The sequence below is a fragment of the Henckelia pumila genome, chromosome 4 (genome assembly GCF_033568475.1).
Source record: "Henckelia pumila isolate YLH828 chromosome 4, ASM3356847v2, whole genome shotgun sequence".
Taxonomy (NCBI): domain Eukaryota; kingdom Viridiplantae; phylum Streptophyta; class Magnoliopsida; order Lamiales; family Gesneriaceae; genus Henckelia; species Henckelia pumila.
This window is the reverse complement of record NC_133123.1, coordinates 16,744,130-16,762,793: the sequence shown is the minus strand read 5'-3', so window position 1 is coordinate 16,762,793 and position 18,664 is coordinate 16,744,130. Positions and strand designations below refer to the sequence as shown.

The 18,664-nt window shown below is 31.6% G+C and overlaps 2 protein-coding genes and 1 pseudogene across 2 annotated transcripts; 2 read left to right on the top strand and 1 right to left on the bottom strand.

The window, feature by feature from the left end:
• Window positions 1-357: 357 nt before the first annotated feature.
• On the top strand, window positions 358-1,920 carry LOC140866812 (protein WHAT'S THIS FACTOR 9, mitochondrial-like). The gene has a single exon (XM_073271865.1). It carries the CDS (start codon window positions 385-387, stop codon window positions 1,606-1,608), a length of 1,224 nt encoding a protein of 407 aa, XP_073127966.1. The 5' UTR covers window positions 358-384; the 3' UTR covers window positions 1,609-1,920.
• A 3,013-nt stretch (window positions 1,921-4,933) lies between these two features.
• LOC140860568 (uncharacterized) lies at window positions 4,934-9,339 on the top strand (annotated as a pseudogene).
• A 4,544-nt stretch (window positions 9,340-13,883) lies between these two features.
• LOC140866320 (probable sodium/metabolite cotransporter BASS2, chloroplastic) lies at window positions 13,884-18,174 on the bottom strand. Its single transcript, XM_073271293.1, has 7 exons — window positions 17,682-18,174; window positions 16,325-16,465; window positions 15,425-15,580; window positions 15,220-15,341; window positions 14,780-14,941; window positions 14,526-14,586; window positions 13,884-14,313 (listed from the first exon to the last, which is right to left on the bottom strand). Exons 1-7 carry the CDS (start codon window positions 18,096-18,098, stop codon window positions 14,137-14,139), a joined length of 1,236 nt encoding a protein of 411 aa, XP_073127394.1. The 5' UTR covers window positions 18,099-18,174; the 3' UTR covers window positions 13,884-14,136.
• Window positions 18,175-18,664: the final 490 nt, after the last annotated feature.

The window sequence follows — 18,664 nt, the reverse complement described above, 5'->3', positions numbered from 1 at the left end:
GGCATTCATTCAATAAACACATATTTACAATTAAAAAGTGTTATGTTTTGTTTCCATCGCTGATTTTACTTCTAAAAATGTTTTTTTAAAAAATACATCTTCGTTGTTATTTAAAAATACACTTGAATCCTAAAAAAAAAATTTACCCTTGAAAAATACATTTTTAAAAAATATTTTACCAAAAAAATTATTTCAAATAATTAATTTAAATTTTTTTCACTTATAATATACTAAAAATATTTATCAAAACAAAACCTCAATTTTTATATCAAAAATATTAAAAGAAAATTTCAATTATTGTGCTCTTTGAATAAAACGTTGGCTTGACCTTGCCTCGTACCGTTACCGTTGTGGCAGTTGAGTTGAGTGCTCTTTCAAACACAAATGCTTCGACTCCAAAATGCTGGCCGCGGCCACCTCCTCTTCCTCCGCCGCCGCCACCGTCACATCCGCACCTTCGTTAACGCGAGAATCAAATGGGTCCGGGATCCTTACCTCGACACCGCCGTTGAGAGAGAGAAAAATCTGAAACCCTTGCTTTCACTCAAAGATCTCATCCTCTCCCACCCTTCCCAAACTCTGCCAATCTCCTCTGTTTCACCTTTGAAGCCCCACCTACAAATCCCCACCACCGCTAGGACATTCTTCCTCAAATACCCATTAATTTTCAAAATATTTCTCCCCCCTCACAAACCCAACTCCCTCCCACATGTTAAACTCACCCCCAGATTGCTCTCCCTTCACCAGGACGAAATCTTGATACTTGATGCGCCTCGTTATCGTAAAGACGTAGCAGAAAGGCTGGTCAGGCTTCTGATGATCGCGAGGGCTGGAAAGCTTCCTCTTTATTTGATCGATATGTTTAAATACGATTTGGGATTACCCCATGATTATTTGTCGACGCTGTTGCTGGAATTTCCTGACTATTTTAGCCTTTGCAATATGGGATTTCGGGATTCGAGTGGTAGTGTTGTACTTGGATTAGAACTGGTCTCTTGGAGGGATGATTTGGCTGTTTCTGTGGTGGAGAAGAGAGCCAAAGAGAATGGTGAAACGGGTACGAGGACTAAGTTTTCGATGAATTTACCAAGAGGATTTGATTTGGAGAAGAAGGTGGTGGAATGGTTGGATGAATGGCACAAGTTACCTTACATTTCACCATATGAAAATGCGTTCCATTTGATTCCGAATAGCGATCAGGCGGAGAAGTGGGCGGTGGCGGTGATCCATGAGCTGCTGAGTTTGCTGGTGTCCAAGAAAACAGAAAGAGAGAATGTCTTTCGTTTGGGAGACTTTTTGGGGTTCGGCCGACCGCGGTTAAAGAGGGCGTTGGTGCATTTTCCAGGGATCTTTTATGTTTCAAATAAGATAAAGACACAGACTGTGGTTTTGAGAGAGGAATACAGGAAGAGTATGTTAGTTGGAATGCACCCATTGATGCTGATGAGAAATAAGTACATCAGTCTCATGAATCTGGTTTTGAGAAGGGGTAAACCTAGAATTCGAGTCCTTCAACATAGAAAAGGATCGACTTCTTCTTCTTCGACAAGAGGCAAAAAGAAAGACGACCAGAACAGATATACCATAAGTGACAACGATATCGATTAGGAGGATGATATATTGATGGTGGGAAATGGTGATGTCTGATACAAGCTATATTGATGGTGGGAAATGGTGATGTCTGATACAAGCTGTAGGATCAAGTTTCGGACACTGTATTAAAAAGTTATAGCTGATGATAGATTGTTGTCCATAGGCGGCCGCGACTGCACGGGAATGTGTGTGATTCATGCCCAAAGTAAGTTAATATGCCTCATCTTGTGATAGCAGAACACCATATAGGTTGTGTGAAGGTAACACCATTTGGATTTTGAAGTGTTTGCCCCAGTTTCTTATTTGTTTGTTCACTTTATAGTGCCACTAAAGTTGTACATATATTTTTTTAATTATATCAAAGTCTTGCAAAATAATGCTATCGATTTTTTAAAGTTATATAAAAATCTCTTAAAAATATTATATTTAATTTGATGCATACACAAACATTTGTGCCACGAATACTGTGTCAATACAGTTGTACAACGATCAAATGATATTATGTTCGTGTAAAAATCGAATACAAGGTAAGTAAACCTTGAATAATATACTATATATCGTGAATATTTGTAAAAATTGTCACTTGACAATTAATCATCCTTGTGTGGTTCAGGAGAGGAAGGACCATTACCTATTTTTGACTTCGTCCTGCAAAATTCAGTAAAATTTTTGTAGATTCCAGTTATATTTGTGAATAATTCAAAAAATACAAGTGAGCAGCAATTTTTTGATGGGAAAATAGTTTTTTTTTTTTACCATTAATTGTCCATTTTTTTTTTGTTTTGGTCCAAACTTTTTAAAGTTTGGTTTTGGTATCGTTATTTTGGTCCAACGAATGATATGACATCGGAAAATATTAACGTGAGAGTCTGAGATCGAAAAATGTCATGTCAAGCTGCCATGTCAGTAATTGAACCAAAATAACTGAAAATTAAAAGTTAATGCACCAAAACCAAAATTTGAAAAATTAATGAACCAAAACTAAAAAAATAGACAAGTTAATGGAATAAAAAAAAATCATTTTCCTCTTTATAGATAGAATGTTGAGAAAACTAGAAAAGGTAAGTTAATTTCACTGCACCTGTCTCGGCGTCTGTCAAAGAATACCCTCAACGAGTGCCTTGTAGCAATTGGAAGTTCTGAATATAACCACATAAATTGCATTTTAAGTTAATATGCTTTACCACAAATCAAATTAATTTTTCCTACAGTTTCTTCTCACTTCAGCACATCGTTAACCTTAATGTTACTTTAAAAATCGAAGAATTACGAAACAACCATTAGTTCAAAATAGTGTTCTAAAAATTGCCGTCTAGAACTGCCCAAGTGCTAGGCGATTGTTTATAATCCCGAATTTTAGAGAAGCGTTGATACATTAATCGGTTGGCTAGATGGCTCAAAATTCACTTAGGTCGCCTAAATTAATATAATTTTTTTTTATTTTAAAATATTTTTAAAGATTATTCGGTAAATTTAGTCATCAAGTTCTATCGAATGAAGAGAAGAAACATGTCATTTTGAATTCACCACAGATGACTTATTGGAGAAATATGAACAAAAAGATAGATATTTAGGCTAAAAAAAACCGCCTACATGGTCGTCTAAGTGTGTAGATATTAAGTGGTGGGTAGCTGCTCGCCTACCGCTTATCACTTTTTAAACACTGACTCTAAATGTTACACACATCGTCGATCAAGGATACAATATGGACATAAAGATAAAGATTTTGGTGATCGATATTTTCATCGAAATTAAAAATGATATGGAAAATAGGTATTACTTGATTGTAAAATGGAAAAAGATGGTTGGATTGTCTTTGGCAAATTGATCCCAGCTTCATTTTTAACCACATGAGCCGATACGGAGCTTTCACCAGCCAACACCATTATTGCCTTTGCCTAAAACGAGCCAAAACAATTCAGTTTTATACATCAGGTTTTTGAGTAGTTAAAAAACCTGCACGAAATTTCAGTTTTAGTTCGTTTTTTTTAATATTATTATTATTATTTTTTGCAATTATCATATTTTCCCACATGTCGCCAACATGGTTATAATAGGTAAAGTGCTCGTAAGCGTTGTCATTAAAAAAAAAGACTATAATATTGTAAAACAAATGACTAAAATCACTAAAAATATAAAAGATAATGTCTAAAAATCAATTTTGATAATATAAAAAATTCCAAAAATCAAACATAAACGATGAAAAAAGCAAGTTCTCTATAAAAAATATAATATCTTGTTGCATATTTAATACAATATATGCGTGTGTATTTATGTATGTATATATTTATATATGTGAGCATGAGCACGTGTATTTGTGATTAATGTTACCTCATCAACGGAGACATTATCAAACACATTGACAGTCCCTTGGTAAAAGATCGTCAGTTGTGCTCCTTCAGATTTGTCAAGTGATGGGAAAAGATTTGCATTGACATCACACCTAATATTAAGCACTTTAACTTCTTCATATTTCACATGGAGATATACATATATATAATATACATAGGAAAAATCGTGTTTTTTTCGTCAACTTGTTCAAGTTTGGGTTTATATCCATTAAGTTTTTTAAAGTTTGGTTTTGGTGTATTAAATTTTAATTTCTGATTGTTTTGGTTGAATTAATGATGTTACACCAAAAAGTGCTGACATTACATCGAAAGGCTGACGTGACATTGAAAATTATTAATCTCTCATAATCCACATTAGTAATTGACTAATTGTACTAAATTATTTTTATAAAAAAAACACTAAAACTAAACTTTAAAATCATTTGTTGTGTGAAGATGATGGTAGACTCGTAGTTTGGGCCCTTAAAGCCATTTATTGGGAATTACCGATCTTAGGTCTCGTCTCAAACTTAAGATTTTATTGTCAGATGAATCAAAGACATCTAGAAATAAATAATTTCTCATTGTGCAAACTCGTATACTTACTTTATACTGGGAAGAAGCTTTTGCTCGAGAATTGAAGCTGGCCGAGACCATGCGTTGTGAAATGCGGGGGACAACGTAAAAAACGTCGACCCCTCTCGATATTTTCTTGATCTTCCACCGTGCGATTTTTGGATGAGATGTTTTACTTCATGGAGATGGTTTCTTCGAAAAAGATCCAAGGGTCTCGAGTCTTCTTCAACGTGATTCGTATCGGTTTCGGACGAGGAGCTTGATTGATAAAGTTTGTGACTATTTTGCACACCATAGTTGTCAACTTTACTTATAAAATCCCTCGCGATATCAGTATTGCAAGACATGTCTTGCATGTGAGAGAGAAAAATACAATGAAGAAGTACTAATAAATGTCGAATGATGTTGTCAAAATAAATAAATAAATAAATAAAATGTCGAATGATGTGTTTGAGAAAAGACAAAGAGGGAATTGTAAGTAACGGCAGAGGGAGAGGGGGCACAATTTTATTTGGGCAGGCGCTTCGGAGAATTCAATTGAATCCATTTTAAAATATACTAGCAATTAGGGATATTTTGAAATGCGGATGCTTCGGTTTTTAATCAAATTTTGAATTAAATCGATACTATCGGTTTTTCAAAATTGCAAAGCAAACCTAGATTTCGGTTCGGTTTAGATTTCGGTTCGGTTCAGATTGGTTTGAATGATCAATTTACGACTTCGGATTTTTTTTCCCCAAAAAAAATAATTTGATTGTTTTTAAACATAATTTAATTTTATAAAATAAATGTTATAGATAGAAAAATATGGATATTTAAAAAATATTAAACCATTTATAATGTAATATGTAATAGAACTACAAATTTTGCGTCAAAAAGTATATAAAATATTTAAAATACAATCAAAATCTATAAATTTCAAATCCTTCTATTTAAGCCCAATCCATTAATTTTGTTACTACTATGGCATCGGACTTGTATGTTCGTTAGAGCACCTCTAATCCAACACTATTTTAGCGTAATGGGTTTCTTCTCCAACCTAGCGCTATTTTTAGCGCTAGGTTAGCGTAGGCTTTTTTTTTTTTTTTTTTAAAAAAAATAATCTGATTTGTTTTTCTTTTATTTTATACCTTTTTTTATTTCTATGTTTTTATCATTACAATTTATTTGTTGTAATTATGAATTATAAGATATTTTGATTTAAAATTTGAATAATCTTATCATATTTTTAATAAATATATAATTATTTTTTTTAAATAAAAAAATGTTTAATAGATAACCACCTTACTTAATTATTCTTTTTATAATACAATATTAATTAATAAATATATAAATTATTGTATTTATAAATATTTTATGAAATAAATTAGATAAAAAAATTTATTTGGTAATAAATAAGTAAATTTAAGACGTGAATTATATTATTAGTTGAATAAAATAATAAAATTTTAATTTCATAATTACGAATGTTATATGTAATTGTTTTTAATATTATTTTTTATGTGTAATGAATTTTAATAATAATTTTAATTCACTAAATTATGTAACTTTAATTTAATTAATTAACATCGAATATAAAAATACAATTTTGAGAGAAAAAAAGATTACAAACACTAAATTTATTGAAAATCAAAGATAATGATGCAAAATGAAATAAACAAACATAACAAAACATTAAATTTTCGAAAATCACAATACAATACAATATAAAATAAAATAAACTAACCAACACTTAAAATCAAAGATAACGATACAACATAAACTTAAACAAGATAATAAACAACAAATTATTAAAAATCACACTACAATAAAACAAAATACATTGGATGACAATCATTAATGAAACTTTAAAAAGGCGGTAAGCTGGATCCGGATCTTCCAATGTCTTCAAAATATTTTCCATAGTTGAGACTATCACGTGCACGTTTCCTTTCTTCCCTCTCATTCAAAATTCTTGATTGTTCGGCCCGAAAGTTTTCACGCAAAGATCGATCTTGAATAGAGTTGAGATCTATTACTAAAATTTTGTTTTCTTCTTGAAACCGGGTCAGGATCCAACATTTGTCGATTTTGTTCTATTTTTGTTTCATTTTGTTCCAATTTTCGTTCAGTTTGCTGCATCCGTTTCAGTTGTAATTCATTGTTTTGTTCACGATAAGTATTTTCATGTTGGATAATCTCAAAAAAAAATTTCTTGTCCTAATTTCATTGATTCAATTGTTTGTGACATATATTCATCTTTTTTCTTTTCAATTTGGATTTTTTCACTCCAAGTGGTCGCTGTGATGAACTACCACCACTATTTTCATCACTTAAGTTAATCTGAAATGGTGATAATCCAGGGGACGCTGATTTGGGAGAATCTGTTGCTTGTGTGTCTGATTGTGGAGATTCAAAAAATTCAATACCTCTTTGAATTGGTGTACGTGACGGGATAGGTGAAGCTGTAAATTTCTCCATATCTTTCATAATAGTCCATACATGATTAAACTTAAAACCTTTCTTGAAATTAGCATCCTGTTTCATTAACTGTTTTGCACGGATAATTTGTACGTAAAATTAAAGTAAAGATAAATATAATAAAGTAATTATAGTAATAAATAAGTGTAGAAATGTTATGACACAAAACTCACAATATCCATTTCTGAAGCACCGCTTGGATGGAGTAGTTCAACTTGTTGGATGCAGGCTCTTAATTTACTAATTACCGACAATATTAACCCCATACGAGATTACACAGATCTTTTGTTACGAACTTCTGTAATGTCGGGTGCTCTGGAATTGTTGTAGCTTTGCTCGACACGATCCCATAATTGATTTCGCGATTGGTTTATGCCTATGATAGGATCTTGAGAAATGTCAAGATAAACATGACAAAGGTGTATATCTTCTTGAAATGAATAAGAAGCAGATCGTGCATTCGTAGCCATTGAAAGTAAAATATGTTGGGAGATAAGAATTGAAAATGGTGATTCGAAAATAAATTAGTTCGTATGAATTTATTGAATCTAGATGATATGAAGTTGATGATTGTGATTGAATGTAATCTAATCAGACGGTGTATAAATCAGATCAGATTTTCAAAATATAAGATAAAGATCCTATGGTTTCTATCTACATGAAATCTAATCCGACAGTTAATATATATGATCAGATTTTTTGGATATAGGATAAAAATATATAAATAAATAATTTTTTTTAATTTATATATAATTATATTATAAATTTATTGCTACACGTATTGTTGTGTACATTATTATATAATATTAAATAATTATATTATAAATTTTTAATAATATTATAATATAAAGCATACATTAAAAAAATATTTTTATGTATATAAACAAATGGAAAGACATTATTGTGGCATTGGTACCCACGCAACATTGACAACTTCAATGTACTCTGACAATGTAAATAATTTATTGGATGTAAGATAAAGATCACACAGTTTCGATTAAATAAAATCTAATCTGATAGTGTATAAATTGGATTGGATTATTGATGTAGATAATGTTAATAGCTTTAGTTTTGCTATATATGTAAATCATATGATGAGTTGGATGTCATACGTACCAATTTCCAACTATCAATATACAATATGAATTTTCAAAATTTTCATTTTTTTCATTCAGCATCATCCATCTCATCTGATAAATTTGATTCACATATGCAAGATCACTTTGAGTCCATTCATGAAACATAAAATTTATTAGGGAGCCTAGCCACCAATAACACAATTTTAGCAGCTTCATATGCTGAGCAATATGAATCTGAAGTGAAACATGGAGGGTCGATTCCAGGGCATATCGTAATTTGACGTGATAGAAAAATGGCTGATCGTAACCTATTCAACGATTATTTCGTTGAGAATCCAAGATACAATGAAGTAATGTTTCGAAGACGTTTTCGAATGTCACGGGGCCTTTTCTCTCGTATTGCTGATGCTGTGAAGAATCACGATCGCTATTTCACACAACGGGTAGATAGTCTTGGTCCAATTAGACTCTCTACTAATCAAAAAATTACAGCTGCAATGCGGATGTTGGCAATGCTGATGAATATATTAAGATAGGAGAATCAACTACAATTCAATGTCTTCAACGTTTTTCTCGAGATATTGTAGAGGTGTTTGCAGAGCGATATCTAAGGTCACCTACCCCCACTGATATTGATAGACTACTGTGTATTGGTGAAAAACGTGGATTTCCTGGAATGTTAGGAAGCTTAGATTGTATGCATTGGAGATGGAAAAATTGTCCAACAGCATGGGCAGGATAATATGCGGGCCTTAGTGGTTCTCCGACCATTATTTTAGAAGCAGTTGCTGATTATGATCTATGGATATGGCATGCATTTTTTGGTATGCCGGGGTCTAACAATGACATTAATGTTCTCGAGGCATCCAATCTATTTTCAAATCTTGCACAAGGCATCGCTTCTCCGGCAAACTACTTTATTGGGGGAAAAGAGTATCATCAAGGATATTACTTAGCGGATGATATATATCCTAAATGGTCAACTCTTGTACAAACTATTCATGATCCACGTGGTCCCAAAAAAAAAAATTGCAATGAAACAGGAATCGTGTAGAAAAGACGTCGAACGCGCATTTGGAGTACTTCAATCACGATTTGCAATTGTAGCATCTCCGGCACGTGTTTGGCAGAAGAAACAGTTGCATGATATAATGATTGCTTGTATTATAATGCACAACATGATCATCGAGGATGAGCGTGACTTGGATACACCAATACAAGATGCGATGGAAGCACCGACTCCGAATGTGGAAGTGGTTACAGATCAAAATATAAGATTTCAAGAATATCTTGCTCGGTAAAAAAAATTAAGGGATAGAGAGGCTCACTTCGCACTACGAGATGCACTAATCGACCATTTATTAGATTTATATAGTAATTCGGTTAATTAAAACTTACTTATTTGTGTTTAGTTTCTATTTTGTGAGCATCATTTTAATATTTTTTGTATTCCAATATGTTATCTTCAGATTATTTTTATGTGTGATTGTAATTACTAATGAAGTTTAATGATTTAAAATAAAATTAAAAATCATAAAATAAATACTAAGTTTAAATATTAAAATAAATAAAATTAAATATTTTAATAATTATTAAAATATATTTAGTTAAATTTTTTAATTCGTTAATATTTCTAATGAGTATTTATGTAGAAATTATTATTTAGATATTAATGATATTTAATTATTATGTTAAAAATATTTGGTGGAATAAATTAGTTGTTGTAAATAAAATAATAGAAAATATTTCGAAAATATTCTTTTTAGTGTAGAGTTTAGTGTGAATGAGTTGGAGATGATTTTTGTATTTGGTGTAGGAAGTACACTATCTTGGAGTTAGTGTTACACCAAGATAGCGTAATGGATTGGAGATGGTCTTATAGCTTCGTAAAATTTCAAATTTGTCCTCCTTTTTCTTTCAAAATTTTATCTTGTTGCTCAGTTATCGTAATGTTTTTTGTTTTCTTTTTTAGTAAAACTATAAAAAGCAACCCTCAATCCTTTACCCCCAACCAAATAAGTTGTCAATCCTCAATCTTTTAAATTTTACATTACAATGATTTTCAAACAATGTAAAAATACTACAATAGAAACATAATAATTAATCCAACATTAAGAGTAGTCGTCTTTTAAGTTTTAAGTAACGTAACCATCATCCACAAAAATTATTTGACCGTCCCTTTCCTTTTAAGGGTCTTCTCGAATTTTAAAAGGGCAATTGCATTATGCATACACTATTTTTGTGAAATACTGAGATTACTAAAAATCTCTTATGAAAAAAGAATGATTTATTAGCTTCATGTATTTTTTTAATCTTGAGCATATATCTCCCCATGTTTCAAATTTTGATCACGTAACTCTTTGTCTGTACGTGTTTTCAGGGATATTTAAGCTCATCAAAACACAAGGGCGGTTAATAGTATAGGAGATTTTCAGCAATCTCATGATTTCAAAGAGGTAGTATATGCAGTTATCTCAATTAAAATTTTAAAAAAAATAGGAAAAAAAAAAACCCGAGAACGTAATAAGATTATTGTAATATATATATAAGCTTATATGAAAGCATCAAACATACAAGACGAGCCAACCCATACACGAAATGTGGTAAACCTGAGAACTAATTATTAGGGCATTTGATCAAACACCTACAGAAATAGACATCGGTGTGATGCTGAGCTTTGATACATTGAGCGGAAATCAGCAAACCAGAGTGGACTGTGTATGTGTTGCAAGTATCATCGCACCCCTTCATCACGCATTCATCATACTGCAGATCCACTCTACATTCTCCACCCAAACAACCTAAAAAACATACACACACACCATTAATTTTATAACGTTTTTTTCTCTCGTTGACTATCCCGGGATCGCTATAATATACGGTCTTATAGATCTATATGGTTGAGACGAGTTCACTCAGCCCATATTTACAATTAAAAATAATATTTTGTGTTGAACATGAGATATGTATAATAAAATTGATCCATGAAAAACTGTTTGCTACGAGTTTTTATGAATTATAGAGTACATGAAGGTCTTTACCGGAGACGATGGCGAAGAACACAGTAGCAACTAAGAAAAACGCCAATGGATTTGCCATGTGATTTGTTTGAAATTCTGGTTTCTTTGAAAGAAGTTGAAAATATGGGACTATATATAAAATTTATTAGACGTATACGATCTTAAAGTTAATTTCCTTTTGTTGTTGTCGGGGTACTGTAATCGTGCCTTGTACCATTCCCTCAAAATATCATATCTTATCTTATTATATATAAATAAATAAATATATATATATATATATATATTTTTTTTTTAAAAAAAAAGTAAAGAAGAAAAAACTTGGATGCCACGGCCGAATCCTGGGATTATTTTTAGCACGTTTTAAATGAAAATTAAATATATTTTGGGAGATGATATTATATGGTTAAATAGAATTCACTTTGAATATTTTGAAAAAAGTCGTAATGTGTGAGCAGTTATGTATTATTAATATTCATTTGAAGCATATAAAATTCAAGACTGCAAATCTTTGGATTGACCAAACAAACACAAAGAAAAGCTAAATAATTCGTAAAAATTCAGAATTTTGCATAATAATATTTACTAATTATGTAATCTTATGCCTTGCAATAAATACTATTACGGGATCTTATACGTCACATTAAATGTCATTTCAATTTTTCCATTTCAATAGAGTGACACACAACTTCGTTTTGTTTTTTCTTCCCATTCATCATTTATATGGGTGAATGGCGATTTTTCTTCTTAGTTAGTAGACTTGTAATGGACGATTTTATTCAATAAAATTACAAATTTTTCCCGTAAAAAAATGTAATTTCAATTTTAGACATTTTTAAAAAAAATTAGGTGAGCATAAAATAAAATTTTAGGTTTTTGTTCCATAACTAAAAGAGTTTAATTATATACGCAATGTACAACTAAAAAAATAATTCCAAAGTTCTACCAATAACAAATTACCATAACAATATCACTGGTTTAAAAATATTGTTCAGAATATTAAAACATTTTAGTTAATAAATTTGTTCACCATTTTATATAATACATTAATGAATGATTTATTTTTTGAAAAGAAAATCTTGTTTTAAAAATGATACATCTAAAGTCTAAACAGAAAAGATATAGTAATTAAATCACAAACAAATCAAATTGTGTCAAACATTTAGTGAACAATGAGACTAAACCCAAACAAAAATATTAGTAATACTTTTCCCAATTATGGTAGAACTCAAACATAAATAAATATTCCAAACAACAATATTAGAAAATTTTTTCCCCAATTAGTACCACAGAAACCCTAAACAAACATATGCATGATGCATCTTCAAAATTGGAAAATCAGATGAGACGTAATAATTGAGTTTGTGCTTTACAATTTTTATAACTATAAAAATTGAAGAAATTTTTTTATCATAATAAGCTTGTGCTTGTGCTTTTTTTTTTTTTTTTTTTTGGAGTTAATGAGCTCGTGCTTTATAAATAGTAAAAACAGTACAGATGTATAAAAACATATCAAAATTGAGTAATAGTTTGTATATTGTCGTCATATATCAAAAGAACTATCGTGTTTAAAAAAGAAGAAGATAGAAATGTCAAATGGTAGTTTTGTCCAATCATATTATATAACTCCAAGGGTGTGTTTGAAGTTGTGTATAACTAATCGGCATATAAATTATCTTATCTATCTTACGTTTTTTTTTTCATATTATTTATCCATCTTTCAATTATTTATCTCACATCAATCAAATCATAAATTATTTATCTTACATCAATCAAATTATTGAATTTAAATTACTATATTACCCTTTATAAATAATATTATTCATATTTTTATTAATTATTAAAATGATAAAATAGTAATTTACTATTTTCATATAATATATAATCAATCAAATCAAACAAACTATAATCTATCAATCAAATCAAATCTTATATTAATTATCATTTCTTATTTATTTTTTATTATAATATATTACTTATCTCTATATTATTATCTTATCTCCAACTTCAAACGTACCCCAAATGAATTTGAAATTAAACATTTCAAATCCATAATAATAGTTCAAACCACAACGTACAAGTTATTTTGCCAAGATATTTTAGATATTCCCTCAAGTTCAAATCCTTTTAACCAAACACAACCTCCGTGTTTGCCCTAGATTCTTAGAAGAGGTTTTTTGCAACACTTTTCTAGTCCTCATAATGTGGTATGTGATAACAATGACTTGAGATTCTTTCACTTCATGGAACTGATAATATTTGATGGTAAAGAGATAGAAATGTCAAAACCAGTTAGCATAGTAGACTAGGTGGATCTACCTTTTATGCAGGTTAGGAAAATACCAATCCAAATTACATATCTTAGATAACATCCCGTATCTAATTGGTCAATTTTACGTATAATTTGGCGGTTGAGAATTTGTCAATTCAAGAAACTACCTATTTTATATAAGGGATTGGGCAACCAACAGGTGTATAACTTATTTTGAAATAATGAAATTTGACATGTCTATTCCCAGAACAAAAAAAATTAGTTAATAATTTTCGAAAATAAAATTACTTGAATTTTGGAGAATTTCTTGGAATGCCCTACCTACGTACAAGTTAGAGGATTTCTTGATCATTTTCAAAATACTGGTTATTTCGATTTTATGAAATAACCAATTTGAAAATATATTTTTTTACTCTGTAAAACTTTCTATACTTGAGAAGCGAAGTGTTACAATTTGATATCTCTTCTCTCTTCTCTCCTTGTTTATTTATTTTTTGTCCTACAATTCGATTTCTAATTTTCGTAAAATAGTTCATATTTAGGTTGTATCTTGATAGATGGATTTGAAGCTAATAATTTCAAATCTTATATCATAACAAATCCATTGAAGCTATAAGAAATGATACAACCACCGGCTGGAGATTTGGAATCCATTGCTGATCGAAGGTGCGCGGTCGAAACCGAGAACGACGAAGAACAATCATCCCCTTCAACTGGAAACACATCTATAAAATTTTGTTCTCAATTTTATTTTTCTTCTCCAACAAAGAATTTGGCCTTAAGCTATACAATTTGCCTCCATGTCTTTGTCACTTTTGAGCCACTTCCTTTGGATCAGAAGGATCATTGTACATCCAAAAATAACCCAAACTGCTGCCCATTATATTCATCAGTACAGCGGACATAGCTGAAGGTAACGCGACCAATGATGATGCAAAATGGGACGTCGCTAAAACCACTCCCAACGACGAATTTTGCATACCAACCTGCGACGAGCAGTGACTAAATTAGTAAATTATCCCAACAGAATTTTTCATCCATGTAAGCACAAGAAGTGCTGATCAAAATCTTTTGTGAACAGTACAAGCTATGCCCGAACAGCTAATGATAAAAGGTTTGCTGCAGATATTTTAAACTGAATAATAGTCGAAACATTGTCTTTTGGTTATATAGAATTAGCTTATTTGAGAAATCTTACTTCTATGGAAATGGCACGCCGTTGTGGCTCCTTAAATCCACTAAAAGTAGCAGCTAAATACCTGCAAAGGAACCTCGAAGATTCATATATTTTTCATTGTGTGGATGAATTTAACACTCAGTCACTTCCACTTAATAAGAAATGGAATTGGGATCTCTTTTACCATACCAAGCAAACGATTCAATCAAACCAAAGTGGCGAAGTAAAAATTTAATGTGGGATAAGCAGCAACAGGAAAGAAAAGAATATCTTACCCCACAAAGAAACCTGCCAAATGTAGCAATAGTACTGAGAGTACCACAACCCCCAACTCACTAGAGAGTATTGTTTGAACACGAAGCAACAGAGAAGCATCAGATGGCAGCGATGTAGCAATTAATGAAGACTTCAGACGAACGACATTTTCCGAGAAAACGCTGAAAAACCAAAGCAGCAATTCAGAAAGCAATTCTAGAAGAGAGGATGAGAAAACATAGATCCAGCAACAATTGCCATTATAAATGCAACATAATAATTGAAACATGGTGTTTGGACTATTGTATGGTTTAAAAATATTCGAGACTAACAGTTATCGATTTTGATTCACCGGCAGCCATTTAATCCTATGAATATTATCCTCGATAGCAGCATCTTTGTTCTATAGAAACTATCCACAGAAATGAGTTTTCAATAAAATAACGGCAAAAATTCAGACCTGGAAGCAAGGAGTGAGGATGCTAAGACAGCTAGCAGAGGAGCAAAGGGAATCCCCATTTTCACAGCTTGAGGAAATGTGCTTTGTAGCCAGGATCCTAGCAGAACAGGAGCAACCACCACCTAAACAAAAAAAAAACATAAATCATTTGAAATAACATGGAAAAATAAAATGAAAAGTTTATCGTGGGAAATGGTAATCTCACCTGTAAGGTACTGATGGAGAGTTTAGAAGCATCGATTGGAACGTAGGCTCCAGCAAGAATCTTAGTCAAAAGTGGTGTAAGAATTACTGCTCCAAGGGTGGTACAAACTGTCATTACTATAGACAATGGTACATCTCCTCGAGCAATTAAAGTTACCTGTAAAACTATTTTCAGAGAAGTGAATGAAATCATGAATGGTATTTTTTTGTTTTTTATTAGAGGAAATTTTTTTTATCAGAATTCGTCAAAATTTGAACAAAATTAACAGGTGGCAGCCATGCATAGAAAATTAAGAGTATGCACAGCGCCATATCAATATAAAAAAAATCCCATTATTGGAGGAAAATCGATATATTGGTTAAATAAACAACAGTGAAAGTTCAAGCAAACGGTATTTTGAAACATCACAAGAAATTATCAATTACTTTCTGATCAGGTATCGATAATATAATTGCACTTGAGAAGTAGATTATTCGTTTTCCGAAAATGAGTGCCTAGGAATATTCATATCCAGGGTCGAAGAAAAATAAGCACAAATTCTATGCTGAAAATAAAAATTGATCCCATGCACCAAGGTCGACAGCATGTGAGTACTGTATGTTACTTAACTCAAAAACCTTAGCAAAAATTTATTTCAACAATAATTATGCGAAACCATTTTCACGATTGGTGTCCATTTTGAGAATCCTTAATCTAGTTATTATCTAAAAAAGGACAGTTTATAATGGTAAAATCAAGATTTAAATGATTTTTATCCAAAATTAGCAAAGTAGAAAAATAAGTAACAGAGTCACATAAAAAAAATTCTTCTGCTTTTCTCCTAGATAAGACATAAATCCGTTTTGAGAAAAGTACTAGTAAACAGGAAGGGCATTGCAAAAGAACTATAAAGGATCTTACCACGTTGGAGGCTGTACCACCTGGACAACTACCAAGCAAAATCAAACCTACTGAAAGGGAAGCCGAAAGCCCCAAAATCTTGCTAACTATGAATCCAAAAGCGGGCATAATGGTGTATTGAGCAGCGCAACCGTAAAGTATCTGATACAAGAGATACATAGATCTCATGATATTTGATAAACCAGTAATAGCTACATGAAAATTTTGGCAGGCTAGATTCATTAGTTGCACATGGTTTAACCACGATACACAGTCTAATTTAAAATCATTAATCAGCAGCATCACAATTAGAATAGCATGATTTTTTTTGGTTATTTATTCAGTTATATTGCTTTATGCTAGCAGTAAAAACAGCTTTAAAGGAATCCAAGATAACCAATGCAGAATCGACATAAAAAATGTTGAGAGACAGTCCCACGATACAAATCGATTTGGAAATATCCATATTTTGTGTTGATATTTTTTATCATACAAGAGATTTGAGCAACTTTATTTTTGAATCACATAGAAAAATTGAGAATAAATCACTATAATAAAGTCTAATACAAAACATTGTCCTCTTCTAGCATTACACTTATGACACTCGAGGACTCTTGATGACCTGCATTTCAAATGACCCATACGCTATCCAGAGAATAGAATCTTGTTGAAGCTCAAAATCACACAATTCATCGTGCAATCTATGTCAATAGTGCAACCAATACATTTCATTTCATGTCCTGATCCACTATTAGTCAAACCAAGGCCTCAAAAATTGTTCTAACTTCACCAACTCAAAGACACAAATAATTACATGACTTACAAATAGTCAGAACTATGGTGCATTTGATCCTACTTGAGTTCGATCGGAAGTTTTCTAGCACTTCAAATTCAAGATCTAAAACATCATTGAGCTCGAGTCTATTAAAAAATACCCTTCAATTTATAAAATTACTCGTTACATGCATAATGTATTATTATTATTTTAAAGGTAGAATAATAATATGGATAGCATTAGAAAAACAACCCCTCAAATTTCAGTCCTACCCCTTAAACCTGAAAACGATAACGAACAAAATCCACTTTAGCAACTCAAACTCAAACTCAAACTCAAACTCAAACTCGAGTCCGAGTGTAACTAACTAAATGAGAAACGCACTCACTCACTAGAGACTAGTGACAGGCAATTAGGCTCCTTGCAACCATGATCATAACACTAACCATAACATGCAAAAGGGGTGGTGGGTTGGCATGATCAAGTATATTTTTCTTCGTAAAGATGGAGTAAATATATGATTAAAATAATTTTTTAATTCACCCCCTTAAATCGAATTACGGGCTATATATAAATAGATTGAACGAAAGAAGATAAACTCACGGAAAATGGCCTTTGCATGAAGAGATTGACCAAATCTTTGAGCTCCAGTGTAATCCCCATAGCCAGCATAATAAACCCAAGAGTTAAGCTATACGAAGTTGGAGCTCTTCCCACAAACCAAGAAAAAACGGATGGCTTGAAGCAAGCAACGAGCCCTCCAACAGTCACATAAAGTGGATACAAGCTTGCTGCTGTAGCCAACCAATTTTCCCATATGGGTTTCTCTAAAACCGCAGCATTCGCAGCTTCTGATCCTTCAAAATTCTCACTGACGCTACATTTAACGGCAAATCTTGAATTCAAGCAGTTTGGTCTCGCGGAAACGTTCATGGGTATGATGGGTTTGTACGGCGGTATCCAAGAATTGGATTGTTTTGGGCAGGAAATGAATGCACGGAGACACAAAGAAGCAGCCATCGTTGATTTGAAGAGAAACAAAGCTTTCCCTTCAACTTGGGAGTTGGGATTGTTTGATTGAAGAAGTGCTGGATGAATGAAGAGACTGCTGGTTTTTCTTTTTCAGAACATTTTACCATTTATAATATAATATATTTTCAGATCTTTCATCCGATGATATCTTGGCAGCTAATCCTGACCGTCAATCCAGATCCAAGATATATTTTATTTTTTAGTTTTGAAAATAAATAATGATTCATGATGGAAATTGGAAACGTGGTACTTTATAATAACAAAATCTCCAACTCAAGCCTATTGGTTACTCCAAAAGAGATTATATGGTGCATGCATCACCGTTCATTTGATACAGAGCCTCGCAAGATACGTGGGTCTCAATTTATGTCCGAACAATTTTCGATTTAGTTTTAAATGTTTGAGGATATTTTTGGTTCAATCTCAAATAAATTATATGAGTTTATTTAGATAGTGTTTGAAAAAGTTTCGAAACATTTTTCAGCTTTTTCTTAACAAAATTTTGAAATTATGTGAAATTTTATTTTAAAAAAAAAAAAACTTAGAAGTGTTTT